Raw genomic sequence first — 13,482 nt, forward strand, 5'->3', positions numbered from 1 at the left:
TGTGAAGTCTGTTTTATTTTTCCTCTTTTGGCTTTTTTGTGGGAGTTTATCTGGTGAGGAACGTATCTTACTATAATTCACCAAATGTCCGTCTGTTTGTCCGTTCGAAGGTACCGCAAAAACGGCTGAATCAATCGCAACGATATTTTGGGTGGGTAATCCTAGGACCCCTGGAGTAAAATAGGCTATATTGTTTTTCCAAATTTTCCAGTTTTTCCAAATGATGGAATAATATTTACCGATATGAACAGTGATGTGGCTTTTGTTGAAATTCTACAAATACTGTTTATTCTACGTACCAGGAGAGAGTAGATCGACTCCTGACGAACTCTTCCTTTATAAACGTGCGGCTCCGAAGTAACATGGCAGCGTGTGCAAAGCGACTGAGAAACAGGTGTAGCGGCCGCTTCCGTGTTACAGATTCGGCGCGCACTCTTCACACATAAACGTGCGCCTGAGAAAGACGTGTAGCGGCCGCTTCCGTTTTGCAGAATTCAATCTTTTTTCAAAATGGGTGCCATGTACTGTTTAGATTTTGATGATTTGCGTGTGATATGATTCAACGGATGTTTATATGAATCGTTTAAAATAAAAAAAGCCTTCAATTTCTGATATTTTGCCTTTACATTTGGGCTTCCCAATTGAAGCCCCGCCCATAGGGCCTTTGGGGCCTTTTGGGTCCTCTTTGTCATTTGGGTCCTGAGGGTTGTTGTTTGGGTCTTTTGGATCATCGGGGTCTTTTGGGTCTTCAGGGTCTTTGGGGTCCATTGGGTATTCAGGGTCTTTTCAGTCTTTTGGGTCTTCGGCGTATTTTGCGTCTTTGGGGTATTTTGGATCTTTGGGGTATTTTGGGTGTTTGGGGTTCATTGGGTCTTTTTGGTCTTTGGGGTATTTTGGATCTTCAGAGTACTTGGGGTTCTTCTGAGTACTTGGGGTTCTTCTGAGTACTTGGGGTTCTTCTGAGTACTTGGGGTTCTTCTGAGTAATAGGGCCTAAAACTGTATATAACATGAAGTTTTCCAAAAATCAAAACGTAAGCTGTCCAGCTTTGTGGAGGTTTGCTCTTTTTTTTGTGTACAAGATCGAGGCTCGTGAAAGAGCTAACATTAATGACAAAATAAATAAATAACGGACACATAAAACATATAATAAGGGGAGCGGTAGACAAGATGGGGAGAGATGGGGAAGCACACAAGTACAACTTTTGAGAGCAGGGACATCGGGAGATCTGTGGGAGGGAGAGGGCTTGGGGGGAGGAGGCATGGGAATGGGGGGGGGGGGGGGAAGGGGGGGGGGGAAAGGTTGGAGGCTGCGAGTTTGGGATTTGAACTTGGGATTACAGCATTATGAGTAATGTGCTCAGATAGGAATGCTGAACAAGACCATCCTAAGTGAAGGAGCTTGGCCAAGAGGAGTCGCTTTATGTCCACCCACGATGATTATTAGGACGTTCAATTGATCCATTGCTGAACTTGACAAGTCGTGCAGTTTTCTCACCTTTAATACAGAGAAATACGTATAGTGTTTCGAGAAGTCTTTTTTGTTTTTCTTCTTTTTTTGCTGATGAACACCCAATACTTAAATTGCAAATAGGTAAATTTGCGTGAACATATAGGGTAGGTGGACATGAAAGCCCAGTAGTCAGGGCCCTTAGGGATATTTTGGTTCAAATTCTTCCAAAAGCATCAAATTTGGCACAGATGTTGCCCATGCCATACTCTTTCGATTTTTGACGGGCGCCAAGACGGGCGCCCACCCCTCCCCCCCCCCCCAGGCCGCCATATTGGCGAAATACAAAATGGCTGTCACCCGGATTAGAGGAAAACAGTTAAATAACCAAAAGGGTTGGAACTATGTATGATACCAATTTTCTGGGGTTTTCGAGGTCGAGGAATCCAATTCTGATGTTATTTTGATCATTTGAGGTCAAGGTCAACCCTCAAGGTCATCTTAAAGGTCATTTTTGGGTCAAAATAGTCATTTGTCAAGATTTACAAGGAGTACCTCATTTTATCTGCCTCCGGGGAGGGTAATCTAACCCTGACCTTGATGTGATGTTTCAAGATAATATTACATGCTAGGGTCATGCATTATAGAGATCCCATGAACCAGAAATTAAGCAGAGGTCGTCATATTCATTAATAGGTAAAAAACGAAATGAGTTAGAATCACAAATAATACCACTTTTATGTGATTTACGGTATAGGAGAATCCTATTCTAAAGTTATTTCGATGGTTGGAGGCGATATTTTGCCACTCCATTTTAGGCTCCAAGGTAAAAAACAGCAGTTTTCACTAATACAACACAAACATTATTCAGGAACAATTTTATTAAAGTACTTCAGAAATAACATCTGCAGACAAAATAAAGTAACTACAAGTATGCAGCACTGCATGACTAATATGCTTTCAAATGTTGAAAATACAAAAAAATGGAAAGTTTAGCAACAATATGTACATTGTAACAATGATTGTCAGTGATTGACATTGCTTCCTATGTGTCTCTGGCGTATTCTCTATGAATCGCCGCCATCATTGTTAATGCACCCTCCTTCGCATTGGCAGAGGACCGTACATCGGACACCAGCACGGTTGCATTTACACCTTCCCGTGCAGGCCTTTTTGCAACCACAGTGTAGGAGAATGGCGCATGCCATTGAAGCATCGCTGAGTGTGGTCCATAATGGTTGCCAGTTATTGCTGCCATCCTTTTGCCAGCCCCAGTCACTGAAGTCAGGGATTTCCTGTTGGACTGTGGTGGCCTGATTCCAGTAGAAACTCGCCTGTAGTAGAGCTCGTTTCACATGCTGGAACAGCACGGCTTGGGTAGGTGGGATGTTTTCCAGTGATCTGCTTCCAGTGGTGAAGAGATGATGCCTTGCTTCGTTGACACTGGCTGCACCGCAACCCTTGCTGTACATTAGTATGACAAACCTTTCAATCTGCTGCATGTGTATGGACTCGAGTGTGAAGAGGTCAGGGTCCTGTGTAAGAGCCACTAGTGTGTCGGTGAGGTCAGGTAAGCTGGTCCAGGCCGCCCAAGCAGTCTTCTTACCACATCCAAGAATCTGTGAAGTCGTGTCACAGCCAGTGAGGCTGTGGAAGAGGGGTAGTGCCAAGGACTTTGACGGACCGAGATTGGAGCAGATAGTATGGACTGGAATGTCACGGTACTTTTTTCCAGTTCCGAAGCCCACCCAGAGCTCTGATAGGCCAGAGGTCTCAAAAAACCTGACTGCCAAAACCACGACATCACTGTCCACTGTGCGAACATAGGTTGTTATATGGCCCTGCTCTGCAGCATGTGCCAGATGCAGGAGGATCCTGGTGTCAGCCTCGGTATGGTTGCTTGGCTGAAGTGTAGTAAGGTCACAATGTCGGTTGGAGAGCACGGTTTCGAAGTGGGTACTCAGGAGGAGCTTTCCACCCATGTCAGTCTTGGAGATCTGTGTGCTGATGAATGAGAACAGCTCCCTTTTGTTCTCATTTTTTAGGAAAACACTGTTCCATTCACGCTTTGGGATTGGGGTGCTGCCATCGCCAACTCTTGTCCGTGGGCCATTCCCACGACGTTGCTGGGTGAGCCCTTTGAGATTATTTTCCTCTGGGTAATTATCCCATACAGCGTCGATGCGTTGGGCTCCGCTCTTCATTTGGGCCTCCAGAAATGGTACAATGTGGAGTGACACATATTCACTGAATGTCTTTGCTGTTGCTGGGCGCACCATGTGAATCACTGCTGCCATATCCAAAACCACGACTGTTGCTTGTTTCGCAGCAGCTGCACGGCCGGTCGGTGCATTGATGCATTGCAGAATATCAGACTTCGTCCCAAATCGCAGTGACCCTCGGTCAGCCAGGCTTGGTGGTTCTTTCTGATTTTCGAACCTAAAGAAGTCTGCCATGTCAGCATCAGGGCGGGACTGCAGTGAGAGGAAAAGCTGTGTGACCAAAACCATGTTCTGCCTCTGTACACCACTGTCCTTCCTGCTTTTTTTCTTTGGGTCGGGTCGATTGGCAAAAGTTAGCATATTGTTCCGTTTGATCGTATCGGATACAGGCATTGAAACCTTTAACAGCCTTTCTAAGACATATGCTGCATGAAGGGCTTTGCCAGCTTCACAGATTTGAGACATAGAGGTAGCGACGGTCTGTTCCATGACGTTTTGTGTATCCAGTGCAACAAGCTCCTGGCTTGTTGCAAGGAAGGGGTTGCCCAGTTGCTCTATCACCTGAACAAATGATAGTATATCCTTCTGAAACCTGACTTGCAAACAGTGTCCTTCCTCATGATGAGCAGTAGATGGGGATGAAAGGTCTTGAAAGTGTTGTAGATGAGCAACTGGGAGATGTTGCATGCGATTTTCTCCCGGGCATCCAAATTGGCATCGCCACCAATTTTCTCACGCCCATGAAGGGCCGACGGACCCCGGAGCACAACATTGAAGAAACTTCTCATCTCCTCGCAGACGAGCTGTGAGGCAGTTAGGGGGGAAGGATCCGTCGAAAGGCTCCTGGCTCTGTAAACAGAACTTGTGCATCATCACGGCCGCTCGCATGAAAATAAGCGCATCCTTTTGCTCAATTTGAGACCTATACGTCTTTGCCAGCTCATCAGCAACCTTGACTTTGTGCGATATATAAGCATCCTTTCTGCCTTCATTCCCTTTTGAAAACTCACCCCATTCAGGTAAGAGGTCAAGAAGGTGCTCCTTGAATCGAGTTGAGTGTGGCTCTTTTTATCTCGGCATGGGCGACCTTGGTCACTGATAAGCTTTTGATATATCTCGCGTAGCTCTGAGAGCTTGAATGAGGTGGTGTCTGCATTTTCGATCAGGGCTACGATTTGAGCACAGATGATGGGATCAAAGGGTGGAGGTACGGGACCCACCGATTCTCGTCGCTCGGCAGCGCGAGCAGAGTCTCTCAAACGTACACAACACTGATGGTGGTAATAGGTGTCAGCTGCATGTGCATCATCCGCTACAGCAACCAGTCTACCAAGTAATTGAAAGTTTCCGTTGGTCTTTGCCCAACGCTTTAGGTTGGCATCTACAACATCGGTGACTACCTTGTGGAGGTTAACATCGGTGACTACCTTGTGGAGGTTAACCTCCTCATCCTCACATATCACACAGCTCATGGCATTGTCCAAAGGATAGAATTCGCTGGATGATCTGTTTTTTTGCACTATTCTGAGGACCGGCTTCTTTCTTTAGGTTCTCTCTCGCCCGTTTTACCCGAGAACTACTACAATAACTCCTGCAGGTTTTGTGATACTTAGCCTTATGTGATTTAAGAGATTCTGCAATACCTGAGCCATCATTCAGCTGAATAATTGTGATATTGATACCAGGAGGACGAGTATCGGCACTAATAGCATTAAAGTCTTTCAGATCTCTCTCAAGAGATTCAAGTCCCTCCTCTTTAGGGGTTTGCAAGGCTTCATGAGGTTTGTCCAATTGACAAAGACAACAGAGTTCCCAATTCATACTTTCGGTAGAAGACATAGTTCACACGAGTAGACGTGAGGTCCGAATGGCATCAGGCACCACCGTTGCAGCTGGGAATGTCGACACTCACAGACACGGCATTATCTGAAAAAAAAGAAAAGCACAAAAATTAAACACAAGGATATGGCATACAGTTCATAAAACATCAAAACCCGTACCTTTGTAATTAGACTGATGAACTGCATATGCCTGAAAATGAGGAAATAGACATGTAAATATTTCCTCTAATTGTCAAAAATAAGGTCAGAGTTTGATTACCCAACCCAGAAACATAAAATGGTGAACCTCATGTAAATCTTGACAAAAAACTCAAAAACCGACATGTTTGACTCAAAAATGACCTTTAAGATGACCTTGAGGGTTGACCTTGACCTCGAATCATCAAAATAACATCATAATTGGATTCCTCGACCTCGAAAACCCCTGAAAAGTGGTATCGTACATGATTCCAACCCTTTTGGTTATTTAACTGATTTTCCTCTAATTAACTGTGGCGGCCATTTAGTATTTCGCCAATATGGGCCCCCCGGGGGGGGGGGGGGCGCCCGTATTGGCGCCCGTCAAAAATCGAAAGAGTATGGCATGGGCAACATCTGGGCCAAATTTGGTGCTTTTGGAAGAATTTGAACCAAACGGCCCCAAAATATCCCTAAGGGCCCTGACTACAGGGAATGTAAGGCTAAAAATATGACAGGTGCTTCTCTGATCTCCAAACCTGTCTTCCTCACTGCTCCTGTGATTGCCTATCCCCACTTTGATGTCATCTCCATTGAGCTCTATCCTATACCACCTTCATCGTGCAAAGTCCTGTGGAAAGCTCATCTGAGCCAATACGTACAGAGATGTCTTGCTCCCTTCATTTGATGAACAAAACACGAACTTTCATGCATCTCAAACTCATTTAGAGGATAGATAACTGAGTCCCTGTGAAGGTAACTGGGCTATCCTACATCCATGCCCAGGGCCAAATAACATGCACTAAAGTAATGTTTCCAAGGTCTTCAGCATATTTTGGGTATTTTGGGTGTTTGGGGTCCATTGGGTCTTTTTGGTATTCAGGGTATTTTGGATCTTCAGAGTCCTTGGGGGTCTTCTGAGTCCTTGGGGGTCTTCTGAGTCATTGGGGTCTTTTGGGTCCTCTTTGTCATTTGGGTCCTTGGGGTTGTTTGGGTCTTTTGGATCATCATGGTATTCAGGGTCTTTGGGGTCCATTGGGTCTTTTCAGTCTTTTGGGTCTTTTCAGTCTTTTGAGTCTTTTCAGTCTTTTGGGTCTTTGGGGTATTTTGGGTCTTTGGGGTATTTTGGGTCTTTGGGGTATTTTGGGTTTTCAAAGTCCTTGGGGGTCTTCTGAGTCATTGGGATCTTTTGGGTCCTCTTTGTCATTTGGGTCCTTGGGGTTGTTTGGGTCTTTTGGATCCTCTGGGTCTTCAGGGTCTTGTGCGTCTTTTGGGTCTTTGGGGTATTTTGGGTCTTCGGGGTATTTTCGGTCTTCAAAGTCCTTGGGGTCTTCTGGGTCCTGGGGGTCTTCTATGTCTTCATTATCTTTTGTGTCTTTAACAGTATATAAGGTATTTTGGGTCTTCGGGTATTTTGGGTGTTTGGAGTCTATTGGGTCTTCTGGGTCCTTGAGGTCTTTTTGGTCTTACCAAAATTTTGGGTCTTTGGGGTCCATTGGGTCTTCTCAGTCTTTTGGGTCTTCAGTGTATTTTGTGTGTTTGGGGTTCATTGGGTCTTTTTGGTGTTTTGGGTCTTCGGGGTATTTTGGATCTTCAGAGTCCTTGGGGGGTCATTTGGGTCCTTGGGGTTGTTTGGGTCTTTTGGATCCTCGGGGTATTCTGGGTCTTATGGGTCTTTGGGGTCCATTGGGTCTTCTGGGTCATTGGGGTCTTCTAGGTCTTCATTATCTTTTGTGTCTTTAACAGTCTACAGTGTATTTAGGGTATTTGGGTATTTTGAGTGTTTGGGGTCCATTGGGTCTTTGGGGTCTTCTGGGTCCTCAGTCTTTTAACCGATGGCAACAGTCTTGTTCAAATATTGCCCCTTAAACCCCCACTGAAATCCCTCTTAAAACATTACTCAAAGTCTTTAAAACCTCGCCTTATGAAGGGGGACAGACACACAGATTGTGTTTTATAGGGTAGATATTTATTTATTTATTTTTCGAATATATTACTGATCATTGGGAGTTGAATGGGATTCTAAATGACAACTTGATCTTTTGATCATTTTTTTATTAACAATAATTAAATCATATCTGGTGTATCTCTCTTTTCGTCTCAGGTGCTCAATTGTTAAATATTTAAATGTCAGATTGAATTTATTGTTGAACATTAAATCAGCACGTAATCCAAAGTTTTGAATATTGTCCCAAAAACAATGTTAAATTATGGTAAAGCACACCACGTTTTGTGCACAATAAAAATGGTTCAAAGTGAAAATAATTTGGTATGCACTTTGATACGAAAGTTTCTTTTTAAAAAAAATGATAACTACATCGCTGATCAGCGAAAGCTTTGAATTATTCACATTTTATGAATACAAACCTGCAAACAAAACAAACTACATAGTGGTGTACAGTGTCTTCCATATGCACTGCTTTTAAAACCTTCAAATACTTTACAGTTTAGATGGATACGAGCGTTACAGTACTTGAACAACATGACATGTGTTGCGGATTCGTCACTTCCGTTGTGGTGGTTTGCATCCACTGTAAATATTTCTGATTCCATGTACTATTATTGTTTTCAAAAGGTTTATTGTTCATGGACTGTTTTCAAATGGTAAAAAAGTTAAGGTTAAAAGAAACAGGAAACCGGATCGGGAACCGGGTGACGAAGAGGAAGAAGAGAGAAAAAAGGGTGGAGCGAGTGAGTCGGACAAGGAGCCGAGCTACTTGCGGTTTGGAGCGAACGTTGGCCAGCAAGAGTCACTAGCGAACTCTCGGGTTTCCAGGGAAAGGGGTCCCTGCGACAGAGTTGTCATCGCTGAGACCGATCAACCTGCGTGTCAGGTTTTTGGCGGTGGATTCCGAGGAGAATTATCGCCGTGCCGTTACGTCTCAAGAATGTGTTGTCGGCCATTTTGACCTGAGCGCTTCGCGCGTCGAGCAAGGTCTTTGCTTCGTCAGCCATTTTCATCGCTTTCAGACGTATCTGGCATGTGTGTGTGCACCGTGGCTTGAAGATTAATTTGCGGTTCGCCGACTGTGAGCCGTGAAAGTCCACACCCGAGGGTGTGATTTCCCAGTCGCCTTGAGGGCGCCTTTGTGCAGCTTTGGGCTGTGTGACTGCACTTGCCATCCGCACGGGATTCTGGTCTCGATTGGACATCGTTCTGGCGATCGCTGGAGCGAATCAACTTTGGGCTTGAAGCCGGGAATAAGAGACATTGGGGATGTTAGTGTTTCACTCACTTGGCGCACAGTGAGTTCTATATTACAAAACTGATGGTACCATCATAGGACATATTGATTGTACTATTGAATACTATTATTGTTGTACTGTTATTCTTGTGTGATCTTAATACAATATTTGTTTGTGAGTAACAATTGGGGTGGCTTCTCCATTGATCTTTGACATACAGAATAACACATTTTTGTGCCGTGACTCCTCTCGGGGCTCGGAGGTACACCGTGACCAGGGGGTCGGGGAGGAGCACGTAACAGAAATTGGGGGCTCGTCCAATTGGTTCGGGGGCTCAAAATGGGGATCCTCGTCCGGGATTAAATTCCCTGCTAAAATTCGTCCGGGATAGAATTCCCTAACATTCCTAAAATTCCCAAATTTGGAATTTTTTCTAACATTCCCAATGATTTCCAAAAAAATGGAAAAAATTTTTGTGTGAAGGTTAACAGGTGTTAACTGATAGTCACCATGGTGTTTGACGCAGAACAGTTTGCGGCGTCCCCTAATGAGGCACAGTTCCAAGCGTTAAAAAAATCGGAACTCTTGATATTGGCCAGACATTTTAACTTGGAGGTCCGAGTTAATATGAAGAAAGCAGAGATGCAGACATTGGTGGTAGAATCTCTGGTGGCACAAGGAACATGGACAGAGGTAGCCTTGGATTGGTTACCCGAGGAAAAAGAAAATGTGGAGCTCCGGAAAATGGAGATGCAACTGTAGAGCCAGGAAAGGGTAAAAGCAGAGGAAAGGAAAGCAGAGGAAAGGGTAAAAGCAGAGGAAAGGAAAGCAGAGGAAAGGGTAAAAGCAGAGGAAAGGAAAGCAGAGGAGAGAAGAGCAGAGGGAAGGAGAGCTGAAGAAGAAAGAAGAGGAGGGGAAAGAGCAGAGGAAAGGAGAGCCGAAAGGGAGTTAAAGGAACGTGACATGGAGTATCAGAAGGAAGTTAAACTCAAGGAGTTGGAATTAATGGGAGAACGGGGAGAGGTAGCATCCATGCCGGCTGGTTCGACAACTAGTCAGAACACCTGGGATGTTGGTAGGCATGTGAGTCTGGTTCCACCCTTCAATGAAAAGGCGGTAGCCAAGTTTTTTTTACACTTTTAGAAAGTGGCTCAAATGCTAAAATGGCCTGTGGGGTCCTGGACTATGTTAGTGCAAAGTGTTTTGGTGGGTAAAGCTCAAGATATCTATTCGGCTTTACCGATTGACCAATGTGCAGATTATGAGAAAGTGAAGAAAGCCATTCTCAAAGCCGATGAATTGGTCCCTGAAGCTTACCGGCAAAAATTCCAGAATGCCAGGAAGATGGAGAGTGAGACCCATGTGGAGTTTGCCAGAATGAAGGAAACCATGTTTGATCGGTGGTGTGATTCGAAGGGGATTGGGAAAGACTTCGAACTGTTGCGACAATTGATCTTGGTGGAGGAATTCAAACAATGTGTCCACGAGGACATTAAAGTACATCTGGAGGAAAAGAAGGTACCAGAGTTGTATGAGGCAGCAACCGTGGCAGATGACTATGCTTTGACACACAGGATGGGGTTCCACAAACTTAACTTCCCGCCTAGAGTTAGCCAGGGGAGTTATGGTAAATCAGGTGCGGAGAACAAATATTCATGGAGGCGGCCTAGAGATGACTAGGGGGACAAATCTGATACCGCGACTTTTAGGGATCAGAAGACTGCAGTTCCAAGACAGACTTATCTTCCGGGGGGCTCGAGGCAGACCACGAGTTTTTCCTCCGGGCCTACTTGCGCTTTTTGCAAGAAACCTAGACACTTGATGTCCCAATGTTATGCCCTGAAAAGGAAAAATCAGGAGTGGAGTCAGACTAGTACAACTCCGAATGCATTGGCAAATTCGAGAAATCGTCCTTGGAGGACAGTGCCTTGTGAAGGTTCCCATGTCAAAGTTACGGCATCACAGAACGATCTTGTTCAAGAGGGTTAAAAACCTTTTATTTCAGAGGGGTTTGTGTCACTGGATGGAGACTTGACTAACCAGAGACCTGTTAGGGTATTGAGGGACACAGGAGCACATCAATCTTTGATGCTTGAAGGCATTTTGCCATTGTCAGAGAAGACGGCAACTGGTGTTAGTGTTCTTTTACAGGGAGTTGGTGGCTATGTTAAAGCTCTACTTCATGTCATCCATTTGAAGTCTGATTTGGTGTCAGGACCGGTCACCGTAGGTTTACAAGCCACTCTTCCTGTAGAGGGAATATCTTTTGTTATCGGGAATGATTTGGCCGGTGGTCAAGTTTCTGGTAACCCGATGTTTGTTGAAAATCATAGTATGGAAAATAGCACTGCACAGTTAGAGAAGGAGATTCCGGGTATCTTTCCATCCTGTACCGCGACTCGTGCTATGGGTAGGAAGCGCTCTGAAGAGAAGGAGAAGGTACTGACGTCACGCTTTGCACAGGCACGTCTTGTCAAGTACCCTGAAACTAAGTGTCAGCACACACGAGTCATGAATGGAGGCAATGTTGGCAAGCTCTTTGTAGGTGGACTGAATTTCAAAACAAGGGAAGTTGTTCTGGACTCTGTCTTCGGCCAATATGGACCACTCTTGGAAGTGCGGCTGATAAAAGACAGGGAGACGTAAAAGTCAAGAGGGTTTGGCTTTGTCACGTTTGAAAACACAAAGGATGCCAAAGATGCAGAAAATGAATTGAATGGCAAGGATTTGGATGGTCGGACCTTAATAGTAGAGAAGGCAGGCCATGGGCTTCGAGGGGGCTACTGAGGAGGAAAACGAGGGGGTAGTTTCAGGGGTGGCTATGGCTCCCGGGGTGGGAGTAGTAGTTTTGGTGGTGGCCGCAGTCGAGATTACTATGGAGGCTCCCAGAGTTACGGCAGCTCCCAAAAGGATGATTACCAGGGTAGTGGCCGAGAAGGAGACCGCTATTCACGTGACTACAGCGACAAGCGCTCCAACCGTGATTATTATGAAAGTTAGGAAGAGTTTGAAACACTGAATGCTGCGGAGCAGCCGAGCCAAGATTCCTACATGGATTAACCGTGAACTCCACGTTCCTAAAGGCGTCCATGTAGTGAATACTTCCAGGCCTCACCACCCAACCACCATGAAACCTGGCTCTCAGCTCGGCCTCCCTAAAAAAGTGCTATAGATTTGCTTGACTTTGGATTTTTGATCACAACCCCTTAACCTTCATTCAAAAAATGAAAAATAAAAATCAGAGGTTGATGAGATGGAGTTTGGCTTTGCAGAAGTTCAACTTGGAAATTGAGCATGTAAAGGGCAGGGACAATGTCGTTGCTGATGCTTTGTCCAGAGTGAACCAACTTTGGAAATCTCTGTAGGTTGTTTGAAGTTTTGTTGCTTTATTTTTGGGAAATATTGATTATCGTTGCTCACGGGAATTGATGATTTGGGTGTGAGTTTACTTTTGTTTGTTGGGAGAGTTTTGCCCACAAAGAAAGTTTTCACTATGTTCAAACTTTCTTTCTTGAGGGGGGGGGAGTCTTACGGATTCGTCACTTCCGTTGTGGTGGTTTGCATCCACTGTAAATATTTCTGATTCCATGTACTATTATTGTTTTCAAAAGGTTTATTGTTCATGGACTGTTTTCAAAAGGTAAAAAAGTTAAGGTTAAAAGAAACAGGAAACCGGATTGGGAACCGGGTGACAAAGAGGAAAAAGAGAGAAAAAAGGGCGGAGCGAGTGAGTCGGACAAGGAGCCGAGCTACTTGCGGTTTGGAGCGAACGTTGGCGAGCAAGAGTCACTAGTGAACTCTCGGGTTTCCCGGGAAAGGGGTCCCTGCGACAGAGTTGTCATCGATGTGACCGATCAACCTGCGTGTCAGGTTTTTGGCGGTGGATTCCGAGGAGAATTATCGCCGGGCCGTTACGTCTCAAGAATGTGTCGTTGGCCATTTCGACCCATGCGCTTCGCACGTCGAGCAAGGTCTTTGCTTCGTCAGCCGTTTTCACCACTTTCAGACATATCTGGCGTGTGTGTGTTCACCGTGGCTTGAAGATTAATTTGCGGTTCGCCGACTGTGAGCCGTGAAAGTCCATACCCGAGGGTGTGATTTCCCAGTCGCCTTGACGGTGCCTTTGTGCAGCTTTGGGCTGTGTGACTGTACTTGCCATCCGCACGGGATTCTGGTCTCGATTGGACATCGTTCTGGCGATCGCTGGAGCGAATCAACTTTGGGCTTGAAGCCGGGAATAAGAGACATTGGAGATGTTCGTGTTTCACTCACTTGGAGCACAGTGAGTTCTATATTACAGAACTGATGGTACCATCATAGGACATATTGATTGTACTATTGAATACTATTATTGTTGTACTGTTATTCTTGTGTGATCTTAATACAATATTTGTTTGTGAGTAACAATTGGGGTGGCTTCTCCATTGATCTTTGACATACAGAATAACACATTTTTCTGCCGTGACTCCTCTCGGGGCTCGGAGGTACACCGTGACCATGGGGTCGGGTAGGAGCACGTAACACATGTATATGTTACATTACAGTAATATGGCTTATTTATATTCCAGAATCATTTTGTTTATTGAGAACAACACAGGTTAAGTCAT

At 45.0% G+C, this 13,482-nt stretch overlaps 1 protein-coding gene across 1 annotated transcript in view; it reads right to left on the minus strand.

The window, feature by feature from the left end:
- Positions 1–5,010: 5,010 nt before the first annotated feature.
- Positions 5,011–13,482, minus strand: part of LOC137417359 (interleukin-17 receptor C) — a 72,078-nt gene continuing 63,606 nt past the window's right edge. The window contains exon 15 of the mRNA XM_078766273.1: positions 5,011–5,597. Coding sequence (XP_078622399.1) covers positions 5,594–5,597 — 4 coding nt within the window. The 3' untranslated portion in view covers positions 5,011–5,593. The remainder of the gene's footprint in view (positions 5,598–13,482) is intronic.

Source organism: Myxine glutinosa, chromosome 12, assembly GCF_964187855.1.
Source record: "Myxine glutinosa chromosome 12, kmMyxGlut1.1, whole genome shotgun sequence".
Lineage (NCBI taxonomy): Eukaryota > Metazoa > Chordata > Myxini > Myxiniformes > Myxinidae > Myxine > Myxine glutinosa.